Consider the following 25,345-nt stretch of genomic DNA (forward strand, 5'->3'; position numbering starts at 1 on the left):
AATAAAGAAAACTAAAAAAATGAAGGCTTGCCAGTCTGTTTATTTAAACATCTTTATTATATTTTTAATGACTGTCTTGTGATAGAGAATATTTTGAAAAAGGGTGAAATAATATGACATGTTGATGCAGACTTGGTGAATTAACACACAATATTTGTATGAGTATTAAAGTATTAAAGCATTGCAGTTGGTGTAAAAGCAGAGATAAGAAATTGAAAATGTTTCTGAAATTTTGTGAAGAAATCGCTAGAAAAGAAGAAGTAATTTAAATTTGTATCTAATTTATCAATTTATTTAGTATTGCAGTCAATGTGTCTAGTTATATTTCACCACCGTTGCCTTCAAAAGTGAAATGGCATTACCTGAATCCAGGAAATCCTTGCAAAGTATGGAAAATGTATACAGTCACTTTATACAATTTGAATAAAATATTATTTTATGCAAAATTTTGGCCAGCCCTGGGCAAATTACATATTTTGTTGATTTTTATTTGGAAAGAAGTAAATTCAACCCTGCAACAAACAGTTGTTAAGAATTGGTCTTTCTTCAAAAGTTAATTCACCGTTACTTTTTATTTAATGAAAAATATTAAACAATAATTGTGACATCCACAAACAACACTGGTCTCATTTGATGATAAAATCTAATCAAGTGTAATTTGGGGTTTTATTTATTTCTTTTCAAAATGTGTCCCATTATTAAAGCATCTCCCGAGTTAAATTTGATTTGTGAATTTGAATTAACCAAAACTGAGGTATGGGATACAGTGAAACCCAATTTGTATGCACAATTTGATTGACAATTGACCTTTTGAAAAGTGGAAATATTTCGCTCCGTATATTAGTAATACATTAGCACATGAACTACTTACTTTTGTTCGTCTTATCACTACTGTTGACTTTGACTTAAAGTAACAAAACTAAAAGGTATGTGTCAGAAGTGGGATTCGAACCCACGCCTCCATTCGGAGACCAGAAGTCCCGTTTACAGCGGAAGGAGCTTATCCTTGAGTCTGGCGCCTTAGACCACTCGGCCATCCTGACACGGTGACAGTAGTAAATTTCTGAAACCTTTTTATTTCCATCACCCTCTTCTGACGCACCTATTTTGTTGTCATATTTGTTGTCGCACATAAGAACTAATGATTAGCTTTTTGAGTGTCTTTTATCTCACTAAATGTGTGTGTTTCGCTTCAACTTACGCACTTAATGTGTAGTTTTTGTCGACGCATGCTCATATCGACAATCGTAATATCCGCTTTGTGTACGTGCAGCGGCCATTGCACTTCCGTTCTTCAAGGGTATCTGAAGACATCAGGCGAAACAACATGTACCGGTTTGCTAAAGCTGCAGTCAACGTTACTGGTACGCAAACTGGGTTTTCGTTTAAATATATGCTTTATGTGTGTATTTAGGTCAGGCGGCAGCTCATTATCAGTCGACCACAAGTTTGACCGGCCTCTGTTTGATCGGTGACCGCGGTCGGCGTGTTAACACCCTGCTGTTAGCCAGCTAGCATTATCATCTCACCAAAGAAGTAGTTAAATGTCTTAAAACACGCGTAATTGTGCAATTACATGTATTAAATTAACTTCACAAGGTTAGCGAGTTGTTGAGTTAGAAGTAGCATTTTTAATACGACATTTTTTTTCGATGTGTCATTGTCTGACACAGTATAATGATCCGCTATCTTGTTTGCAATATTTATTCTCTGTCGTGTAAATGTCAAAATATACATTGATGTGATAGAGTGATGAAGAAAGGGCAACTAAGGACAGTCCTCTGAGCTTGTTAAATATTTCAGAAACCATTTTGAAATGATTTGAACTCCCATGTCAGATATGACCAATAAATGTGACAGGATAGTTCATTTCCTTGACAGGAAATGTTACCTCTTTGGGAAAAGCAATGTGACCGTTTTATCTTTCATTATCACATTTTCTATGGGCACATTTGAATTAAAAGTGTGAAGTGCTCATAAAATCCCAAAACCCAAGGTGACATCTTCAGCTCTCTTGTATCAGCTGACTGACAATCCAAAATTCACAGATTTAATGACATAAAACAGAGAAAAGCAGCAAATGTGTTGCAGTTTTGCATTAAACAACTACTGAAACCTTTATCATAATAGGTGCAGGTTAATTTTGCGTTCATCAACTAGTCATTACAACTCTAAGATAATGACAGTATGACTTGCACAGACATCTATCTCAACTAGTTTTCGGCCCTAGTTTATCTCAAACCAGAAATCCTGATGGTTCTATAGATCATATTTTAATTGAGCCCTACCATGTCTTTGCTGCCTGTACACAAGTTGGATCAGTGTTAAAGGGGTCATACAAGGCCATGCTGTGTCCATGTTATGATTTACTGTGTAATTAATCTAAGGCTGTCTGCACCCATACATATCTGCATTTGAGAAGCCATAACCAGTGAATTTTTTTGAGTTTTTTCTCATGACTATGACTTAAACAATCAATTACCAGAATTATTGCCGATTCATTTTCTGTCAAGTGACTAATTAATTAATCATTGCAGCTCTAAATTCATCTGCATAACTATGTATATATCCCTGTTTTGGTTACCACAGGACATAATTGAACTTTTTACTAATGATATTAACAGATGAGACATATGAAAACTTTCCATGAACATACATAGCATGCAAATCTAAAGAAGACAACTGAAGAGAAAAGACCAGAGGTCTTTGGTTGTTTATTTTCTATTTTATTTTTTTAATGGGGAGGAATTTGAGGTATTTTGTATGTGTGTTGTTGTTGCCTGTGATTGAGGGGATGTGCAGAAAAGGCTGTAATATTGGGCTGCATCAAATTTGGATTTCACTGTCCATGAACCTTTGGATTAGTAATGTTTTCATTTAAGAAATGGAGAGAAAAAAATAGTGAAGTAATGTTCATCAGAATTCTTTTGAGTCCAGTCTTTTGAATCTCCAGATATCCTATTTTACAGCTTAAAACCAAAAACAATTATGTAAAACAGAGAAAAGCAGCAAATTGTCGCATTTAAGAAGCTGGAGATGGATCATGTTGGAGTTTTTGCTTGAGTAATGACTTTACCAATTATTAAGCTATCAAAATACTTGATTATTTTTCCATTGACTTATTGATCAGTTGTTTGATTTTTTAAAAGTACTAGACAGACAAATTAACGACAGTCCTGATTGGAATATGCAGCAGAATTTATTTCAGCCTTTTTTATTTTCCACCTTTCTCACACCTAACTTTCTGTCATTCATCGCACTACTGCATCTTGATTTGTGCAGATTTTACGTTCATTTGTATAATTTTAAGCTTCATATATCTCTCATGTGTATTGTCCCCATAAAGAGAACTTGATTGAAAATGAATTTAAAAAGAAATAAAAGTCAGTTACAGTGTGGTGTATAAATGCCACTCCTCACCATGAAGACTGTGTTTTGTTGTCGTCCAGGTCAGGCTGTGCGGCAGGTGAGGCATGGATCCACCAACAGCCAGGACTTCCACGCCAAGTACGGCACCGGCGTGCTGGTCGGTGGAGCCGTCTTCTGCACGGCCGTGTGGTCATACGTAAGTAGCTCTGTTGTGTTAGTCCACGTCATATTATGACCTGAACAGGCAGTTTGGTCATAATAAACTTGGTCACAACAAAATATATCGATATTGTAGATCAAGGACGAATTGATTAGACTTTGGTGGTCAAAGGTCAAGGTCACGGTGACCTTACAAAACACTTTTTAGCCATTATTGAAAACTTCACACAGAAATCATGACAAAATTTCACACACAAATGTTTATTATTTTATATGATTCTGGATAAACAGGGATGTATTCTGAAACTAGTCACAGAGGCATACGACTGTGAGGCGGTAATTCAAGTTTTTCATAGTTTGAAATATAGAAAATGCACATATGCAAAAAATAGACACAAACACATAACCTAGACCTTACCTATCAACTGACAGCCTCTGTACACACCCAGACAAAAACATCTATACTCACTACAGTCAATGGCAGAACAAAATATCAGAAATGTACGTCCAGGAGTTTCTATTCTTTTGCTATAAACTTTCCAAATATTTTATTCCAAACTGGCTTCATATTTAAAAAAAAAAAAAAAAAAGTATTTTCCCTTTTGCTGCAAACAACAGCAAAAAACTGAAAATCTCTTCAGAAACAGTGCAGCTCTTCTTCTGGTAGTGTTTATAAAACAATTTAAGAGTGGTTGTAGGTGTTAAGAATAACAATAAAATAAAAGAGAAATGCAACTGTGCATTCAACTTTTTGACTTAAAGTGGCCTCTGTCATACCTTGATGAAGATATGATGTGAGCTTATTGTTTGATTTATATTTTTGTTTGTTATTCTTGATTCACAGACAACAATCCAGAAAAATAACACACTAGACATTATTTACAAAATTACATTTGTTAGAATAACTCTCTGAATGTTGGATATTAATTATAACCACTGGAGGCCGCTGAATGACTTTGTTTAAAAAGTACATAGGTCTGAGAATGTTTTACTGTTTTATCACAGTAAAGAGCCTTAAATATGCTCAAAGGTCCTTTAAATATGAAAGATATTTATTCGATCCATATATTGTAAGATTAAGTCTTTGGGTATATATATATATATATATATATATATTTTTTTTTTTTTTTTTTTTTTTTTTTTTCCAGTGTACTTATAGCAGTTTACACCACAATAGAAAAAAGAAAAAAATAGTTTTGGTCCGTAGTTCACCTCCTTTATTCTTTGGATGTTTTAAATTAATTTTTATAAAGGGTGTGTACTGTGAAATGTACATTTTAGAGTTAAAGTTGACTTTCTCTGTATTAACACGGTCTTTAAAGAGTCTTAAATTTGTGAGGAACCCTGTTATCCTCTCAGCAAATGTTTTTTTTTAAAGATGTTTTGGGATTAAATGATGTGTTTCCTGTCTTTGTGCAGGTGCTGACTCAGACTGGCATCACCTGGAATCTGTCACCAGTTGGAAAGGTCATGCCCAAAGAGTGGAGAGAGGCTGAGGAGTGAAGAGCCGCCATGACAGACCTTCGTCTCACCTAATAATAAACCTTCTGGTTGTACAGATGAATAATGAATATCTGTGTTCAGACAGTGAATGCCTGTGCTTATTCCAACATCTTACTTTGTTCAAATAAATTAACTGTGATTATACTGAAAATTGTTTTGTCTTTTAAGCTGTGAATTCTGCGTGCAGTAGCTACCATTATCTATCAGAGTAGCCTCTCCTAGCCTCTTGTCAACCTTGGTGAATCCCAGCTGACACTGGGCGAGGGCGAGGTACAGCCGGGGTTCAAACCCAGAACCTTCTTGCTGTGTTTAATTCAAATGTATGAAATAAAAGATAAGTCAATACAATAAATAAAAAATAACATTAAGTGGTCTTCTAGTGAAATTAAAGGTTAGTGCATTTGACCTTTGTTAATTTATTGCATATTTTATTTTCCAGTAGTGAAATGTAACTACGTTTTCCAAAGTACTGCACTTCAGTGCAAACTTGAGGTCCTTGTTCTTCACTTGGGTCTTTCCTTTTCATGCCAATTTGTAAATCTACTTCAGTACGTCAGTATCTTTTACACCACAACATGTATCTGATAGCTTTACAAAATTAAGATCTTCCATACAAAATATGTATGAGATTCAGGCCGTAGAGTATGGAAGAGGAAGTGGACATTCTGACACCTGCTTCGAGTATGGAAAAATGGGACATTGGGTGAAAAACTGCCCCAACAACAAAGACACACAGGGTGAGTGACAAGCTAGGAGCCGAGGACAGTGAAGGATTCATCTGGTTTTGACACTGAGACGGGCAGGAGGGATCAGCCATGGAAGTATTATAATACATCCATGATCCCAACAAGTATAATCAGTTGCAGTTTGTGGATTTAAATCAATGCTTTCCATCAAGTTATGTTCACTTCTCCTGTCAGTTTCAACCAGCACTTCAAACACTTTAGATGCCACAGAAAAAAAAAACCTCATGACTATAAATTGTGAACCGTTCTGATTTATCTCAAGGCACAGTTACAAATTTGGTCACACTTACCTTTGCCTTTTATTTCTAAAAATAAAAGTAAAAGTCTATTATTGGGCTTCTCCAACAGGGGATAAAATGTACAATATGACCAAATCAACATGGATCATTTAAAAACTCATGATTGAAAACATGCTTTGTCAGCCGAGGCCTCACTCAAGATTAAATTTATATTTTTCTCTCCGTGGCCAGCAGAGGGTAGTGTGCCTGTAGCTACAATAATCCCAGTGGAGACGTGCACTGTCACTTTGAATCTTTCTACTTTTCTGCGTTAACACAAATTAAATATACCATGGCATGATGCAAACTTAAATTAATTTTATGTTTTACACTCTGTCATGACACCAAAATTGTAAAAAGTAAGACACATGCCTTTGCCTTTTATTTCTAAAAATGAAAGTAAGTAAGTCTGTTATTGGGCTTCTCCAGCAGGGGATAAAATGTACAATATGACCAAATCAACATGGATAATTTAAGAACTCATGAATGAAAACATGCTTTGTCAGCTGAGGCCTCACTCAAGATCAAATTTATATTTTTCCCTCCCTGCCTAGCAAGACAAATACAAATTCTCTTTAAAAAAAACAAACATGCATTTCATTTATTTATTTATTATATATTTTTTAACAAATTGAAACTATTTTAAAAACACTGGCAGAGATGTCAACCTGAAGTTAGCGTAACGTCCGGTAACAAGATGGGTGGAGGTGCTTTTTACATCGCAGAACATTCACTGAGCGTTCCCGGGGGAACCTTCGCTGAACTCAGGCTCTGTGGGTCTAAGCTCTGGATCCTCCCTCCTCATGTTATTGGTTGGATCTGAGGACCTGCAGCCAATTAGTTCAGCCTATTAATTTATTAATTCACCTGGAGTATAACAGGGATGAGGAGCTGAACTTGAGGGCTCTCTCTTTCTGCCACATCCCATTGCCTGCCTGCCTGTGTGTGTGTTAAGCTATATTTGTCAATATGTTAATTATGGCTCTCTGGTAACCTGGTGAAAGATGTGTGTTAGAGACTTTTGGTTGGTTGAATTTCGGTTACTGCTTGTACTTTGAGTTACTGGCAGTATGATTTTAATCTGAACGCTGTAAATCTTGCCAAGAAGCTCTACAGGGGAGAGTTATAGGGGAGAACTGCTATCTGAGTGTGATAGGAAGATTAGTGCTTTAATTTTTTTATGTTAGTTTTAATATTGTGGTTTTTGTTTCTAGATAGGCTTATGTTTGTTATTTTGGCCTGGGCTCTCCATGAAGTTAAATGTATCCTTCGCTTCCTGGCAATAAAAATTTGAGATCCTGAACAAATGACTCCTCAAGTTCCTCATCTAGTTTTAAATGAATCCCCTTTCCCTTAGACCAGTTTGGTGCCGTAACAAAGGCAAAGAGGATCTGATGTGTGCACATCAGTGGAGAATTCCAGACACTGCACTTAACTCTGTCAACAACACCCTCGTACGAGAAGCTAAAACAGTCACCACAGACACACACACACTGACATCATGGCAACACAGAGCTAACACTGCATGTCGCACATCTCCTCTGCAGCAGATAGTGAGTTTGAAAATAAATGGTGCAAAGAAGGTCAAGATAAAGAAAGTCAAGCTTGACTGGTTTTACTGGACTGATACTGCCCCTCAGTGGCTTTGCCTGACCCACTTTTCAAACTGTTTTGAGTACCACACTCTGATTTATGTCCCATTGGTCAAAGCCGAATACAAAAGGTGGAACGATTTGGGGCCACGGATTAAAATGTGTAAGGATGCTACTGGGTGGAAAAAGACATCAGATCCTAATATTGGTTTCCATAAGGGTTTAAAGTTGCACTGCAAAGATTTACTGCTGTAATAGATGCAGTCAGAACTGTTGAACTCCTTCCAGACAGAGTATTAATTGACAAATTTCACAGGTTTTCAACACAAACCAACAGAGATAAATAACCTTTTAGATCTGTTTCATGAAGGATACACTTTTGTGAATGACATCTCTGACATAAAGCACCATCATGTGGGCACAACACCAGTTTTGATTACACCTAATTCTTCTTACAGACCATTTCAAAAAGCAGTGGTGGCTCATGGGACAGGCCTCACTGCAAATGAAATAGCTGAATGGACATCTGAGGCAGGAAAAAGCATTTGTTGATTTGAAGTTAGCTCTACAATCCCCTCCAACATTCAGTTTACCAGATTGCAGCAGACCATTCACAGTGACTGCTGACAAAAGGGGCAGGTATCTGACAGCTGTACCGATGCAGGGCCATGGGGGGCAACACAGACCTGTAGTCCACTTTTCATCAAAACTTGACTCTGTAGCAGCAGGACTTCCAACCTTTCTCAGAGCTGAAGCGGCTGCTGAGAAGGTTGTAATAGCATCACATGACATTGTAGGTTTCGCTGATCTGACTTCCCACATGCAGTGTCAATGATTTTGCTTTGAGCACCTTTCAACAGCTTGATGGCCCAGATATAATACAGTTCTGCTTGAAATGCCAAACATCACTGGAGAAAGATGCACTGTTCTTAACCCTGCAATTCTCCTCCCCAGACCAGCTGATGGACGGCCACATGATTGCATTGCAGTAATAACTGAAACTTGTTCCCCCAGACCAGACTTAATAGACACACAAATGGCAACTTGCAGTTTTGGAGCTGTTTGTGGACAGCTAAGACTCAAGAGACCCAGCAACTGGTAAAAATCTAACAGGTTTTGCAGTCACAACCTTGTATGACACAATCTTGGCTAAACCACTGCCATCAATCTCCTCTGCACCATACCTTCCTTGATGCACCTCTTGATGCTGTACTGTTGTGCAAACAGGTTGCTATCTGAAAATGTGAGGCACACACTGACAGTTCTCCAGTTTTACAGGGAAACACCAGAACTGATGCAGTTGCAAAGGCAGCAGCAAAAACGAGTTGCTATACCTGACTCACCACTAACACCTACAGCTGACTTACAAGAACTGCAGACAAGAGCAACCTCGGAGGAGAAAATTGCCTGGAGGAGAACAGATTGTTCAGTCAATGACAAAGTCTGATATGATCCAAATGGTAAACCCTGTTTACCAAATACCTGTTTCCTCATTATGCAAAGTCAAGACATGGTAGAGACTATGTGTCAAAAGCGGGTATGATGGGTGAAATATAGATATTAGCTCAAAAAGAGATTCTCTAATTTCTCCCAAAAGCTTTGCTTAAGCTGTGTGATCCGTGCTACTAACAACAAATCCAAACTCCACAAAGTGCTCACCCACCTCCAGAAAAACCATTTGATCAGTTACAACTGGATTTTATCGAACTAACACCAGGTGAGGGAACAACTATTGCCATGTCATTGTTGACATGTTTTCTAAATGATTAAGGGCTTTTCCCACGTTAAAGCAGGATGCATCAGCAGACGCAAAGGCACTGATCAGAGAAATTATTCCTTGCAGATATCTGTAGCGACAATAGTATGACCTTCATACGTGATGTTCTGAAAGGTGTTCACAAGTATCCATTGTGTGTAAGGCTATGTGCTAAGGCTATGATTACCTCTTAATGTAATAGAAATTTCCATTACATTACATTTCTCCAGTATGCTCATTTTTAGCAACACCTTCTTTTTTTTTTTTTTAAACTACAACATTACATATTTTTTAACTACTGCTATTCCAAAAAAAGCTTGCTCTGCTAGTATGATTTTGTTTTTATCTGTTAAATCCAATGACCGTGTGAATGATGACTGTACCAAAATCAAGAATAATCAAGAATAATTAACACTTTTAGACTTTTTTTTCAATCGATGTGGAAAACTTTTATGCATCCCTGAGCAATCTCCAAAATAGAAACAAGGAATTGTTACTCCTTCAGAAAACGTGGTCAAGCACACGTGATTTGCTTTATGCAGTTATTCCTATTATTTTTAGTTCTGTTATATATTGTTCTCGTTTTATAGTTTGACCATGGAATTGCTATATATCTATATAAAACAATAAAATGTTAAAAAAAGTTTTATATTTTTTTTAATCAGGCGATTTTCATTCCATCGTATCAGAACCAGTCTGTGTTTAGAATACAGCGTTACGTCAATGTTACTGACAACTAGCAAATCCAATCAAATACAAGGCTGTCATCCCGCCGTAGCCAATCACCTGCGGGGGAGGGCGCTCTGCCCCGCCCCCTCGGTGTCCATCCATACTTGACTAAGGTCACGGCTGTCGTTCCGTGTCTTACTAACCGTCAACCAGAGGAGGCGGAGGATCCCCAGCAAGGAAGGTGCAGAAACGACCCAGCGAAAACCAGCAACATGTCTCTGTCTAACAAACTCACCCTGGACAAGGTGGACGTCAAGGGGAAGCGCGTCATTATGAGGTGAGCCTGTGCAGTGTCTGTCAGCTTCTGGGTCCGACGCGGTTAATCGGAAGTGGGATTGCCTGACGTTAGGTAACCGACATTTAAGAGCCCCGAAACATATCCTTCCTCCATGAAACAAACTTTGTGTGGTTCTCCCATCGTGCTGATGAGGAGACATTAATGCGGTGGTTAACGGTGTGCGAGTTGGTTCAGGCCATTGAACAGGGGACAGGAAGTGAAGTTGCTGGTTGTCACGTTTTCCATCCATGTTACGTGCCCGTGGAGAGATGCTGCATGGATGCAACCGACTGAGTCACCAGAGGCGAACTACCATCACCGAGGGTCAGCCCCTTACATTCACCACATCACTGCAAGCAATGAGCCCCTTACGTTAGAGTAACATCACTGCAGTCGCCCAGCCTCTCATGGCGCAGTAAGACCTGTAGATCCGTCACACACAGACCTACTGTGGTCTCTTTGGTTAACATGTCATATTTAAAACTAATCTTTCAGTCTTTTACCTTCAAACTAATGGCAATTGCTGCATGCCAATCTGAGCCCTAAGTGATGTATTCAAATTATAATTTCTGTCAGTCAGCTAACTCAGTATTCAACAAGTCTTTTCAGCCCCAAAAAATGCTATGCAAATGCCATGCATCTGTGATGCTTAATATGTCAGATAATCTATTAGATTAATGTTCTGTGAGCTTCAAAGTAACTGCTTAGTGTTTACGTGCAGAGAAAATCAGGAAACGTTATTTAGGCTTTAAAATGTTAAATGAAAAATGTCAAAAGTCCCCAGAGCCCAGTGTAACTTCAAAATACTTCCAGATTTTTATCAACTAATTTTTTCATCTCCAGTAGTGTTAATCGTCAATTTTTTGGCATTCTTACCTGATTAACTTCTTAAACTGTTATTGATTGGTTATTCATCACATGGGCGATTAATTAATTTAGCATCATCTGCCTAATCGACTAATCCATCCCTGGTCAACTACAGGCAGCAAAGTGGTTCAGTGCTTAGCTCAAAGGCAGTGCAGTCCATGTAGGTTTTAACATCCTTACCTCCAAGGATGTTGTGCTGCCTGATTTAATACAACTTAATCACTTGTTTAATAATAAAAAGGTCCTTTTTCAACTTGTCTGAAATGCACAGCTTTAATTTTTCTTAAAGGTATTGTATGCCATTTACTCGCTGGATATTTCTGCAAACTGTAAAGGCCAATGGCAACAGAAGTGCACTTGAAACTGACACCCTGTGTGAAAATGTCAGAGGGTCATTTTGGTTGGCTCATCTAAGTGGTGCAACAGGCGTCATAGGACAAGGTTCACCGGCAGCAGCCCCCAGCCTTCGCTGCTCAGTGTTAAAAGGTCAGGTTCATGTTGAATTAGTCTCAGTGTGGACTAACGGTGTGCTGCACTGAGTTACTTTATATCACACCCAGGGCCTGTCATAGCATGCCGGACGAGTGTGTTCTGTGAACTTCCAGCTGCAAACAGAGTGCAGGGGAGGTATTGTGTCGGCTGCTGGTCCTGAATTAAGAAGAGGGAAGGCGGGACGTTGCTGTAGAGACCCGGCAGTGCCTGGCAGAAATCTGTCCAGCAGAGGCCAGAGACTGACTTCCTCATTGGTCTCATTGGTTGAGTTTTTCTGAGCAGATGGACAGTTTATCTTTACAAAGTTAGACTGAAGTCCAGATAAAATTATAAGAATAGGAAGAGGAAGGACAAGAGGAAGATAATGTTTTAAAGTCAAGCCCTCTGGCATAAAAATAGACGTCTGTCGGAGCCCAGTTATCTTGATTAGTTAACCTAGCTGCCTCCCTGAGTTCTCACCAGCCATCATACACATTGTACCATATGAGCCAATTGGAAAATGAAGAGCATTGACACTTTTTTATTGTTTTTTCTTTACGCTCCAACTTTGCCATTAGTGAACATGTGCTGTGAATATGTGCCCTTCTTTAGCTCCACCCATCAAGATTTAACTCATCCACCGAGTTTATATCTGCCTCGAGAGCAGCTCTGCCTCCGAGAAATGTCTGAGCCCTCTGTGTAAATGATGTGTAACGAAACAGTTACACAGTGATATCTCGCAGGTCCATGCTAACAAATTAAAGAGTGTAAAACAGTGTTGGTAGATGGCTGAACCTCGTCTGTGCACGGGAGCTGTTGAGCTGCTGAATTGCTGACTGTTGGGTTTTAGACTTAAGACAGTGGATTGCTGTTATTATGGCAGTGGGTGCAGTGAGCGTGCAGAGTGTGTGCAGGCTGATCATGTGTCTCAGTGCATCGGGTCCTCAGACAGAGAGGGGAGGGAGGTGGTTATGTAACTGACTGGAGTACGAGGGATGCAGCATGTTCTCCCGAGCTGCCTGCCAGCTTGCGTCGTTGCTGTGATGGAGGTGCAGCCAGCTCAGTGGGCAGAGCAATGCTAGCTGCTAACGCTGCTACTGGAAATGAATAAAAGCCTTTCTCCTAATGGAAATGTCTGAAAATGTCTGTGTTGACTATCTGGCTGCACTGGACTAGACCTGTTTATAATTGAATTCCTGCTGCATATAACATCTTGAAATTTTTGACATAATTTAACCACATGTGGCCCCCCCGTAGCTTGAGGGTTAAAATGCTCACCATGAACTGCAGCGTCCCTGATTCAAATCTGGCTGGAGAGCTTTGTTGCATCCGTCTCTCCCTCATTAATTTAACCTTAACCAAAAGCAGTTAGTAGATAAAGGGCATCTGTATTAGAAACTGCACCTCAACCAATAATAACGGCAATAATAATAATCAGCCAGAATGATAGACACATTGAGCTAACTGCAGACAAATTGCTGTGTAAGTCAGTCTGTAATTAAAAAGAAATTGCAGTATAGACATGCCAAACTAGGTTTGATGTAATTTAGAAACTGTGTCACCACCACATAGTTTGTTCAACAGAGAGCTTCAGGTGGGATTTAAATAACCGTACGACCAGCAAAGGGCACCCAAAAAAAAAGTAGGTCATTGTGGCTGTAATTACTACTGGGGTGGGGGTGGAAAATTATTAACGTGCAAGATAAAAATCACTGACCCATGTCATCAAAATCACCTGTAAGAAAAAAAAAAAAAAAAAATTGAGCTCATCTTGTCAAGCTCAACACACAGACTGAGATCAGGGCTGTCAAGTCAAAAACACAGCAGTCGATCTCATCAAATTAAATCATAAATCTTTCAGCTACTTGATTTGGTTTATCAGACTAGGAGCAATAACCAATCTTTATAACAGAGTGTATAACAGAGTGTCTCATTGCTACCATTCTGTACTGATGCCCAGAAATCTTACAGGAACCTTAATGCACGACATGCCTCATCAGTCTGTTTCTCTCTGGTGTTCTCTTCCAGGGTTGACTTCAACGTTCCCATGAAGGACAAGCACATCACAAACAACCAGAGGTAAAGTCCATCTCGTTTCTGTTCTCCCTGTAAAAATAAAGTCATGTTCCTGAAGGTCATAGCAAAAAGTTTCACACACATGAGGGCCAGGACGAAAGGGTGAAGGATGGCTTTGCTGAACTTTTATGCTCGTTGATTTTCAGGATCAAGGCAGCCGTTCCCACCATCAAACACTGCCTGGACCACGGGGCCAAGTCCGTTGTGCTGATGAGCCACCTGGGCCGCCCTGATGGAAACTTTGTGCCTGATAAATACTCTCTGGAGCCCGTTGCTGCTGAGCTCAAGACTCTGCTGGGAAAGTGAGTAGATGGACTGAACAACTGGTTTCCTCCACTTTTCCTCCACTTAATACATCTAGTTCATTTTATTTCTTAATAGGGGCGATAAATCCATAGCTGGAATATTTAGAGCAGATTTCCCAGTGAAAAATGGGTCATGATAAAAGTATTTAACCCTCCAAAGTTTTCCTGAGATCACAGCGTGGTAATTTCATGATCACAGAATGACTACCAATTTTCATCGAGAAGACAAAGCCTGGTCTCCTGGGATCATAAAATAACACGTTTGTAAAAAGATAAACCATCAAAAATCATCCTCACTGGTCCTCTGGGGCTCTGCAGGGACGTCACCTTCCTGAAGGACTGTGTGGGTGCCGAGGTGGAAGCTGCCTGCGCTAACCCCGCCGTGGGGTCCGTCATCCTGCTGGAGAACCTCCGCTTCCACGTCGCCGAGGAGGGAAAAGGCAAGGACGCCTCTGGAAACAAGGTGAGGCCTCCAGCAGTGTGTGTGCTCTGATCGAGGTTGGGCAGAATTTGGTGCCTCATGCATGTGGCTCACGCCAAGTTAGCAGTGAGAGGCAGCAAAGATATAACTTGTTAATGCCTTTGGCAAGTGCTGCAAGTGTTGGGACCAACTTTCTGAACAATATTTGATCTCCATTGTAGAAGGAAGGTTTGTGTGTTGTTTGAGTCAGAAATTTACATAAGATACTGAAACAAAAAAATTGTATAATTCCTTTTTTAAAAATCCTTTTCTGTGCCTAAATACAGAGTACACTGAGACATTAAACTACATACATTTCAAAATACACTTTTACTGTGTTTACTGTCCAGTGCTCTGTTTGGGCTAATTGGTGTCAGACTTGACCACAGTGCTCTGGCTGTGGGACAGACAGCAGCAGACTCTGCCCAGCAGAATTTCTCACAGCTGGGTCACTTGGAGGAAAATGCACAGTCACTCCAGCTGCAGTGTCCCTGTGAAAGGGCTGCATCACCGTCTCATGATGTCATGGCCAGGACTGCTGCAGTGTCTGCTGGGCTTCAGCTCAAAGCGTTGTCTGTCGAATCTTCAGCTTTTTGGGTTTGAACTTTGAATGCTACACAGCTGTAGTGTGTCAGCTGTAAAGGGCCAGATCACAGCTCTGTCTGTTCCAGTCTTCCTCCCTCTAATTGCTAATGTGCCATCTCTGCTTTCATGATCTGTGGAGGCAACGAGGAAGGGACATTGACATCTGAGTGGTGACCATCTCTTTCTTTATGCTGAGATGTGATTTAAAAACAGACTCAGGCTCAGGACTTTGTATAAATGCTGATCCCGGGAGGCAGCAGCCTTGTCCTTATGACATTTATCCTTAAGGTCAGGGGGCTGTCCTGACTGGATGTGTTGCTTTTCCTGTCCTGAGAGGCCTGGTTGGTATGCAGCCTGTGTGGGTTGGCTTCTACTGTACTGCTGCACTGTATCACACCGGGACATTTTTTATATTTTATTTCATTGTAAAAGTATTTCTCAGTGACAGAGCTGCTCCAGAGGCTGAAATAATTCCACTGGTTGAGTCAAACCTTTGTGAGAGGAGCAGAGGAACTACAGTGTGTCCCGGCTCCATATGATGATACTGTAAAGGACGACAGAGACACTGTAATGTTGTCTTGGTCGTCGATGTGCAACAAACACAAGCATGGTATCATCTATAACATGCATTTAAGGAAAAAGTAAGAACACAGCAGTATGGACTGAAGGGGAAGCAGTGACCTGACCATACTCATGTCTGACATTTGAACGACACTGAAGAGCTCTCTCGACCTTTTTCTGCCCTCCGGTCTCACAGTCACGACCTTTGCTTGCTAAAGTGCAGCAGGAACCTGATCCACAATGCACTGACTGTAGCGATAGAGAGCATTTGTTCATATTAGGGTTGAATGATATGCAGTGATGTGATTTTTTTATTCTGGTCTGTACCAAACAAGCATGTTTGTAGGCTGTGACACCTCTGTAGCAACATAATGCTGCATTCATAGCGGTATGTCGTGAAACATTTTACCTTTATCAAAAATACTGTGATTTAGATATTACCTTTAGCTATATTTCCATTTTAATAATATTTTGATTAATTGTTGAGCCTTAGTTCATACACACTACAGCCGACTAGTAGCAGGAGTTTGCTAGTGCGGGTGAAACAGCAGGAATGTCATTAAGCTGCTGCTATAGACGGTCGTGGGTGTTTTCAATGTCATGCATCATTTTGAATCAACCTGACAGTTATGTTAGCAGCTGCTGTGAGGTGAATGTGGACTTTAGAGATTAGTCAAGAGAGAAAAACTGATTTGAATCATGCATCAGGATGATAATAAAACAGGTGCAGCAGCTGCTCACGATATTTGAATTAATACTTACATAATTAATCAATGAATGCCTGAATTTTGTCCAATGGTATTAAAAAAAATAGAATAATCTTTTGTGATAAGAATTTGAAGCCTTTAAAAAGAAAACTGTATTGTAGTAATCTTTATGCAATTAGTAATGGGTGGATCTGTGGGTGAAATGCAGACTGCAGCCACTGACGCACGTTTCTTCGTTCTTTCTGTGATCGTCTTCTTCTCTTACTTTGTCCAATATTTTTTTTTGTCCCTCAGACCAAGGCCTCCCAGGCGGAGATTGACTCCTTCAGGGCGTCTCTGTCCAAACTGGGAGATGTTTACGTTAACGACGCCTTCGGCACAGCTCACAGAGCCCACAGGTGAGCAGGACGCAGGCTGCTTAATCCATCCATCCATTTTCTGCTTCTTCTGTTTCTTCTTGAACATGCTTGGCCAATAGTGGATGAGGTGTCAAATTGAATCCTATGTGGTAAAAATTTTAATAAAGTTGGTGAACCCTGCTTTTGACTGCTCTTCCTCCTCTTCCTCTCTCCCAGCTCTATGGTGGGAGTGAATCTGCCTCAGAAGGCAGCTGGTTTCCTGATGAAGAAGGAGCTCGACTACTTTGCCATGGCTCTGGAGAAGCCTCAGAAGCCCTTCCTGGCCATCCTCGGAGGGTGAGAACAGTTTGTTTCAGCAATTCACCAAGTTTGAACATGTTGGCAGGTGATCACACTGAAAACAGCTCTGTGGCAAAACAATGCAAGGGGCTGTGTTGCTGGTGGTTTATTGCAAAGATACCAGTGAGACATGAAAAAATCCAGGAAGTAAGAGATGAATGCTTTAAAGGTTTATCAGGCACCAATACAATGCACAACGGTTTGTAATACCTGGACAGTTTGTAAAATGATTGCAAATATGGCATTCACATAGTAATCTACCATGAATTGTGATTTCACCACAGTAGATATAGTTGTAGATTAGTTCATGATGCATTGCAGCAAAGGTTGAGCCTGGTTCAACCTCTTTGCTCAATGACCCTGTGTTTAGAGTCTGAACGTTATCTGTTCTTCACCAGCCACATTGATGATATAGTTCAGAATTGCGTTCAGCTCATGAAGAAGCTCTCTGGCTGCACCTTTCCTTCTGTCTCCCTCCACTAATTACAAACAATATGATATAGTTTTGCTGTATATGTGTTGAGACAAAGTAAGCAGCAAATAAAATGGACCGTAAAACATTTATATAATTTATATATATTCATATATGAACTTCATACCTAAGAGACATGAGCCAGTGTGGTTAAAATCGACCCTGCATGTAAAGATAACAGAGCGGCGAAAAGGAGACGGAGACGCTTGCAGTGAACATTGCCTGTTACAGCAGCGTTTCAGCCCCTGTGGAACATTAATTTTTAACCTCCTACACTGTGTCGGACTTGAGAGGAAAAGCTAAAAATGACAATACCAGTTTTTATTGTAGACACCATTTGATTTTAAAAGAAGTCTTCTTGTCAGCGTTGTCCTCTCCTTTTCCCGTGGTGCAGTCTCTTTTTCAAATACCCAGGTGACAATCCAGGAATAGAGACTGTAAGCTCATTATGTAATCTGTGGTGTCACAGTACACTGCCTTCTTCAAGACACTGCTATTACTGCTCACTTAGTGTGCAGATAGCCAGCAGGCAGAGATGAGAGGTCACAGTACATATTGGTGTATTCCTCTTTATTTTTACTCATCAGTTAACATTTTTTCACATGCATTCTTATTTCAGGACCATTTTCAGGGTTGTTTGATTAATGATGTGATTTAAAATTATGCTACTGAGCTTTTCATACATTTTTTCCTTTTTTTTGTCTGTCATCAAGCAGGACTAAAGTAATCACTCTCTATTTAGCTGAGGAAATTAGCTAACATCATCCTGTTTCGTCTGATATTACACAAGTTCAATGACGGAAACTACAAGTTTAAAATCAAAGTCAGTAATATATCTGTAATAGTAATGAGGAGGTGAAAATGTTGAATACAACAACAGCAGCCAGATGCTGCCAGATGAGTATTTTCAGCAGTTCACTACAAACTCTAAGCTGGCAGAGCACTACTTCCTCTAGTGTCTCTGCCGCAGATGGTTTCATATTTATTGGGTCATCGTTTCTTGTGTTGGTCCAAGTTGCGGCGCCACCGTTGGATGACTTAAGAGGAAACAGTGTTTGAAGCTGCTGTAACAGACACTCTGTTTAACAGAGCTGCCGTTGGCCACATGTGGGATTTGGCCTCATGTCAGAGTCCATTTTAGCCTGAGTGCATTGTGCAACTGTCACATCCGTTCAGCGTCGAACGGTGCAGCCAATCATCTTCTTCCAGTTCACAAACAGAGGACATCGACCATTAGTGTGTAATGATCATCCAGTGAATGGCTGCAGGGTTCAGACAGCAGTGAAACAAACAAATCATGAGTTTGAAGTAGTGGTGGGTAGTATGGTTAAAGATATTTTCATCATTGTTAGTGGAATTGTTTGTGTCCAAATGGGTGATCCCAAGAAAACTGCAATTAAAAGCTAAGGAAATGAATGAGTGGCAGTTCAGATGGAAAACAACTCTGCATTAAATATGCAAGGGGCTGTACTGGTGGGAGTGTGTTGCTTCAAGTACCAGTGAAACCATGACAAACAGTCCAGGAAGTTTAAGTGACAGATGAATGCATTTTCATTGCATTGTGATGATCACGAGATAACAGCATAGAGCTGCTGATTAATTGATTAGTCAATGCACAGAAAATTAATCAGCAACTCGTTTGATTATTGATTTAAGTAATTTTCTTTTTAACAAAAATGGCTGTTTTTTTTTCATGCAGGGTTCCTGACAGTCTACACGCAGCCTTATTAAAGATCTAGTTTTACATGTGTGAAGAGTTTTGTTTAAGTAACAACGTTCAGATCATCACATGAAAACAATACATCTAGTTAAATTAAAACCCAGGCCAGAAATTTCATTAAAATCATACTCCAGTTTAGTACTGAATGCAAATATCAGTCCAACTGTGTATTTTTTTTCTTTCTCCTCATGAGGTCCCCCTCCTCTACATGTATGTTTCTTATCTATACTGATGTGTTTCTCCTCTCTCCTGTCTGTGTTTTAGAGCCAAGGTGAAAGATAAGATCCAGCTGATCAACAACATGTTGGATAAGGTTAATGAGATGATCATTGGCGGCGGCATGGCCTTCACCTTCCTCAAAGTCCTCAACAACATGGAGGTGAGGAAGTCTGCATGTAGTGTACAATGGGATTTTAGAGCTTTTTTTCCGAGCTGCTGTGGGAGTGAATCAAAGCTATAAAGGTGAAGGTGGGAAAACAAAACAAAGACCTGTAGAGACCTGTAGAGTCAGGTGATAATTCTTTATGGGCTCATCACTGTAAGTGACCACTTTTACATTACACATAGTCATTTGATCCATGATCCATAGCTGTTTTAATTATTGTAAATGGCCTGGGTAAATACGTAATACACATTTTACAACCAGACTTTTTCATTCTGTGACAGTGTAAATGTATTTAAAATTATCCCCATACGACTTTAAAAAAAAGATGTAATTCCAAGTGTTTCACAAGTTCATTGCGTTCACTACTCAACGTGCTCTCTTTATCGAGCTGCTGGACTCGCTGTTGAACGTTGGTGGTGTTCAAACAGACTTGGGAAACTGCTTTGTTTTGTTAGTTTTGCAGAGACTAAGAATCACGTTCATCCCCTCAGTTTGACCTCTGACAAAAACATTTGAAAAGACCAGCTTTTGTTTAAAGGGTCAATTCAACGTTTTCTCACTGTTTCTTTACTTTTTTTTTTTTTGTTAGTAATTTTTAGACGAGAATTTTTCAGTACTTCGAGCACCACCATTTAAATTCCTTTCACCTCCGTTGTGTTGCGGGAGGGAGAAATCTCTTAGACTGATATGTCAAAACTATTTACATGGCAAGATTCCACTACAGGGAAGTGAGGAAATATTTTTTTGTAATTTGGGTGAACTGACCCTTTAAACAAAAGCTAGTCTTTTTGTCTGAGGTCATATTTTGGTTATCAACAGAGATTCTCAATCTCAGCTGTGACACCAACAAAATAAAGCAGTTTCACAAGTCTGTTTGACCACCACCAGCATTCAGTACGCTCCAGCGCTAACAAATCTCTTATCGAGCCTTTTATCTTTCTCAGTGGTGAACCGTGACCATTGAACCTCAGGACGTCTAGCTGTTGGAAGTCGTCACTGTTGTGTCAATAAAAGAACCCTCCCTCTTAGAGGTGAAATGTGATTGGTTAGTTTTGATTTTACACCATAATTTAGCTTCATTTAATTGAATTAGCAAGACCTCCTAGAAAATGGGGGGTTCACCAATCACAGAGCTCCTGACATGATTTTTTTTTGACCAGTAACAAGCCGAAATAAGATCTTCATTGGAATTTCTTTTCTTTTCTGGTCTTGATTTTTCCGATTACAGACAAATTGCAGCAGGGTTGGGACGGTTATTTGTGATTTAGGAACATTACGTTTTTATGATAAATGATCTGTTAATCACTGTAGAAAAGAAACATTATTACATGATGATATTTGCAGATGATTATAAAATTATTCGACCTGGAATACAGAACACTTAATAAGACTGAAGGAATCGATATCAGCCTCTGAGTGTAGAGGAAGCTGAGTAACAGCAATTAAGAATCATTAAATTTTGATCACTGAAATGTGAGAAAACATGAAGCTGCACCAAAGAGTTTTATGTAGAAATACACCTGTGTTATCAGCCTCGATCATTTTGTCAGGTTGTTGTAGAGACAGAGTTCTTGATCTCCACAAACTTGCTACTTGCTAGTAGCAATTTGTCATTCATATGAATCAATTACATTTTTATTATTGCTTACCTGAGCCTACCAGATATATAAATTCATGTAAGCCAGAACCAGATTGCTGCATATACATTTTCAACCATTAAAACACCAGCAAAATGGAGAACCTTTAAATTAAACGACTTGTTCTATTTTTGATCATCTGAACACCAGATTCATTTCAGGATTTAGCTGAGCCATTTAATGGAAACTTGACTCTCTCAAGTCATCATCATTTGTACAGTACAAAAGAAAATGGGACTCACCTCTCACCCAAATCACACAGTTCCTCCAGAGGGGGAATACTAGTTTTCAACTGAGGCTACTAGATAAATGAGATAGAATGTATGTTTCAGAGTTGAACTTATCATATGTTGTCTGGTATGATCTCTTTGCCTGTTGTTATTTGTCAACATATCACAAACCAGCTGGGCTGCTCAATGTAACGGAAGTCAGTGTGTAGTTTATTTATTTATTTATCACTGATGTCCTCCCTTCCTCTTGCCTTTGTCAGATTGGCACCTCCCTGTACGATGAGGAGGGAGCCGCCATCGTCAAAGACCTGATGGCCAAAGCTGAGAAGAACGGCGTCAAGATCACACTGCCCGTCGATTTTGTCACTGCTGACAAGTTTGATGAGAAAGCTGCTACTGGCACCGCCACCGTCGCTGCTGGCATCCCTGCTGGCTGGATGGTGAGAGGAAAAGATTCATCTTTTATTGTCATTAAAGTTTTCTTTTCACTATTTTTTTCTCCTATTTTGATAATAATGTTCTTCTGCCCTCCACAGGGTTTGGACTGTGGACCAGAGAGCTCTAAGGCCTTTGCAGAGGCAGTGGGCAGGGCCAAGCAGATCGTGTGGAACGGCCCAGTCGGTGTGTTTGAGTGGGAGAACTTTGCAAAAGGGACAAAGAACCTGATGGACAAAGTGGTCGAGGTGACCAAAACAGGGTGCATCACAATCATTGGTAAGAAAGACAAGAAGGGACGGAAACGGTCTGTTTCTAACCATGTTATTCAGTCTACCGATCAAGCTGTATGTCAGTCAAGATCTTTGGTCCAGGACTCTGTTAGCATGAGCGGATGCTAGTAGTGATTGACTAATGGTGTCAGTCCTGGTTTATGTAGCGATACCTGTGGTTACTGGAGAAAATAGCAGAGGCAGCAGTACTATGTCAGAAATACAACTGTTTCAGAACATCAGGTGTGAAACAGTGTTGCCTCACTTTTAATAAAGAATTAATCAGGCTGTCAGAAACCACCATCTGATTTCGCAATGCTAAATTGCTGGAGCGTGATATGTTGAAGGGCAGATCATTACTGGGACAGTTTTTCAAATGGGCTGCATCTTTCATTCAGACAAGACCACAGCTCTGAAACAGGCAGCATGAGTAAATAAAAATGGCTTTCAGACAGGTGCAGCTTAAAAGTACAAATTTCATGTTTCCTGTAGAGTTGGGTAAAATAATGATCAAATCTATTAAATGATCATTATATTCTTTTTTTTTTTTTCTTCTTCTTTGATTTAATTTTTTATGTATTTTTTTTGTATATTTTCCATTACTTTTTATAAGTATATATGTATGATAATATTTTTTATTCTTAGTGCTCTGTGGTATTTTTATATATTGTTTGTAGTGGTGTTTGCGCCTATAGGCTATTGATTGTCAGAGATGGTTGAACCTATTTTCATGTTATTTCTGCAAAAACTGCTTGCGTGTTTATACCTTTGGCCTGCGGTGCTTTGGAAAATGAAAGCATTGTATTTTTACCACAACTCATGTCGTTACACAAGTGGTCCAAAACACTGCAGCATTCAGTGAAGCCAAGCCTGGGTAGAATCTTTTTTTTGTCACAGCTGTCTTTAAGCTGTTAAACAGACAGATTTCATTATTGTGGACATTATACAAGGCACAGCTGTTACAATAAGTAAAACCAGAGCTAATCAACACTGCCAAGATCTTTTAAGATTTTGAAATAAGCCTTGTGATCATGTAAGAACGATGTGCGTTTGTCTCCAGGTGGGGGTGACACTGCCACCTGCTGCGCCAAGTGGAACACAGAAGACAAGGTCAGCCATGTCAGCACAGGAGGCGGCGCCAGCCTGGAGCTGCTGGAGGGTGAGTGACAGAAAAACAACGTGATGCTCAGTCACAAGACGATGAAGAACAAATAAAAACTTGGTCCTGAAATCATTTCAGCGTTGTACTGAGGCTCAATAATGGTGATGCTGACTGTGTGTTCACTCTCCTTGTGTCCTCAGGTAAAGTCCTGCCTGGCGTGGATGCCCTCAGCAGCGTCTAAACTTCCCATCAGCCCACTGGTGTGTGTGTGTGTGTGTGTGTGTGTGTGTATGTGTGAGAGAGAGTGTATGAGAGGTGGGTAGCTACTCAGACAGGCTCCTGTTTACTCCAGAAACCTCCTCACCCTGCAAAAAAACCCACAACTGCTTTATCAGCCATGTCATCCTGTATTCAGGCTTTGTTTTTAAAGTAATGCCGGTTGTGATTCATGGGGGACTGATTTCCTTTGCCTCAGATCTATCGATGCTGTCCCCAACAAGTAAAACCTTCTGCCTTACTTTAACCTGCTGAAAAAGTCAAACTCCTGGAAATAGGAGTCGTCACTTGACATTGATGGCTAATTTTTGAGAATTCAGACCTGTTAAGACAAAAAAAAAAAAAAGATCAAATGGCTTGTTAAGGTGGAAGTTGTTTTTTGCTCAGGTGATAAATTTTCCTGCTCTGCTGAATGGACGGCTGAGACACAGCAATCACAGCGTCACCGTCACCTGAATCTGGGTTTAAACAGCAGGCGTCAGCGCTCTGCTTTACTTCCCCACATGTTTTCACTCTGACTCGTTGCGATCTCTGCTGTGCTTCTGTTAGAAATCACACGAGGAGTCATTAGTGTTCACCCCTGAGAAACTTAAACACTGGCTCTTGTGTGTGTGTGTGTGAGTGTGTGTATTGCTGCATCACTTTTCCATACCCAACCTGGAACGTCACTGCACCACCTTCAACAGACTGTATACATACAGTATATACACACACACACACACGTATATATGTATAAATGGTTAATCTGCGTGTGTACCTAGACGTTGTATTCTCTGTCTGTTCACACTAACGTCGGCTCTGCTCGTCTGTCTTCTCTGGCTGTTGGTTTCTGAGCAGCGTCAGACTGAGACATCTCAGCTGACCTGTTCAGGTTAATAAAACCGTCTATGTGTAAAACTGTTCTCTGACTGTTCCCTCATTGTGAAGAGCTTTGCAGCTGCAGGTAGCATAGCCTATGATGTGGTGGTGTCACAGTACAGCTTATTCTGTGATGTGATTGCTTGCAAGGCAGTCATGCACAAGCTATGACACAACTAAGATTCCTTTGATGGGTCTGGAGCGGTTTTGAGCATTTAAATGTGCATTCGAGCAGCACCAGGCAGTAGACATGTGTCCCACTTGTAGAAAATGCCAACATGTAGAATACTTAAGCCAATGGAGTGCAGTGGCATAGCAAATAAATCTGGGCCGCATATATGTGCAGCTCTCTCCATTGACTCTACAAATATCTGAATAAACAAATAAGGGAATCAACAAATCTCTTTTCAGTGTAACATGCTTGATATGACTTGTAGTAGCCACTTCCTGAGCTCAACTTGTGACATCCTCAGTAACGTGAGAAGACAGTGATGAAGGACCTGCAGCCAGTTCACTCTCTATGTCTGAAAACCAACAACAAACATTTAGGAAACCTTATAGTGGAAAAGATGAACCAAAACCAGACCAATGCCAGTCTTATGTGGTGTGTATGGCCAATATTAAACTGGTTCTTATTTGCATGGTAACTATGTTGATCCTTAATACTCAAAAGCTTCCAAAATTTTGTTCAACATATTTGATTATTCAGATCCTAAAATGACTTCTATCAAACCAGATGTTCAAGAATAGCAAGGAAATACATCAGTAATAACTCTTTTACAGCCAGTGTCTGTTGCTTCAGCGTAATTTTTGGGTTTT

General features: G+C 40.0%; 2 protein-coding genes and 1 non-coding gene across 3 annotated transcripts; 2 read left to right on the forward strand and 1 right to left on the reverse strand.

Annotated features, from left to right (window-relative positions):
* Nucleotides 1-931: 931 nt before the first annotated feature.
* On the reverse strand, nucleotides 932-1,043 carry trnal-caa (transfer RNA leucine (anticodon CAA)). Its single transcript has 2 exons — nucleotides 1,006-1,043; nucleotides 932-977 (listed from the first exon to the last, which is right to left on the reverse strand). It is a non-coding gene; the product is annotated as a tRNA-Leu (tRNA).
* Nucleotides 1,044-1,273: 230 nt separating this feature from the next.
* On the forward strand, nucleotides 1,274-5,182 carry cox7b (cytochrome c oxidase subunit 7B). The gene is made up of 3 exons (XM_071461258.1): nucleotides 1,274-1,364; nucleotides 3,450-3,565; nucleotides 4,948-5,182. The coding sequence occupies exons 1-3, from the start codon at nucleotides 1,328-1,330 to the stop codon at nucleotides 5,029-5,031; spliced, it is 237 nt and encodes a 78-aa protein (XP_071317359.1). The 5' UTR covers nucleotides 1,274-1,327; the 3' UTR covers nucleotides 5,032-5,182.
* A 5,065-nt stretch (nucleotides 5,183-10,247) lies between these two features.
* On the forward strand, nucleotides 10,248-24,568 carry pgk1 (phosphoglycerate kinase 1). The gene is made up of 11 exons (XM_071461579.1): nucleotides 10,248-10,409; nucleotides 13,776-13,826; nucleotides 13,970-14,125; nucleotides 14,447-14,591; nucleotides 16,736-16,839; nucleotides 17,017-17,136; nucleotides 19,596-19,710; nucleotides 21,844-22,023; nucleotides 22,120-22,297; nucleotides 23,351-23,449; nucleotides 23,593-24,568. The coding sequence occupies exons 1-11, from the start codon at nucleotides 10,345-10,347 to the stop codon at nucleotides 23,631-23,633; spliced, it is 1,254 nt and encodes a 417-aa protein (XP_071317680.1). The 5' UTR covers nucleotides 10,248-10,344; the 3' UTR covers nucleotides 23,634-24,568.
* The last annotated feature ends 777 nt before the right edge of the window (nucleotides 24,569-25,345 follow it).

Source organism: Trachinotus anak, unplaced genomic scaffold, assembly GCF_046630095.1.
Source record: "Trachinotus anak isolate AG129_WGS33_773 ecotype Australia unplaced genomic scaffold, CSIRO_AGI_Tana_v1 ptg000024l, whole genome shotgun sequence".
Classification (NCBI taxonomy): Eukaryota; Metazoa; Chordata; class Actinopteri; order Carangiformes; family Carangidae; genus Trachinotus; species Trachinotus anak.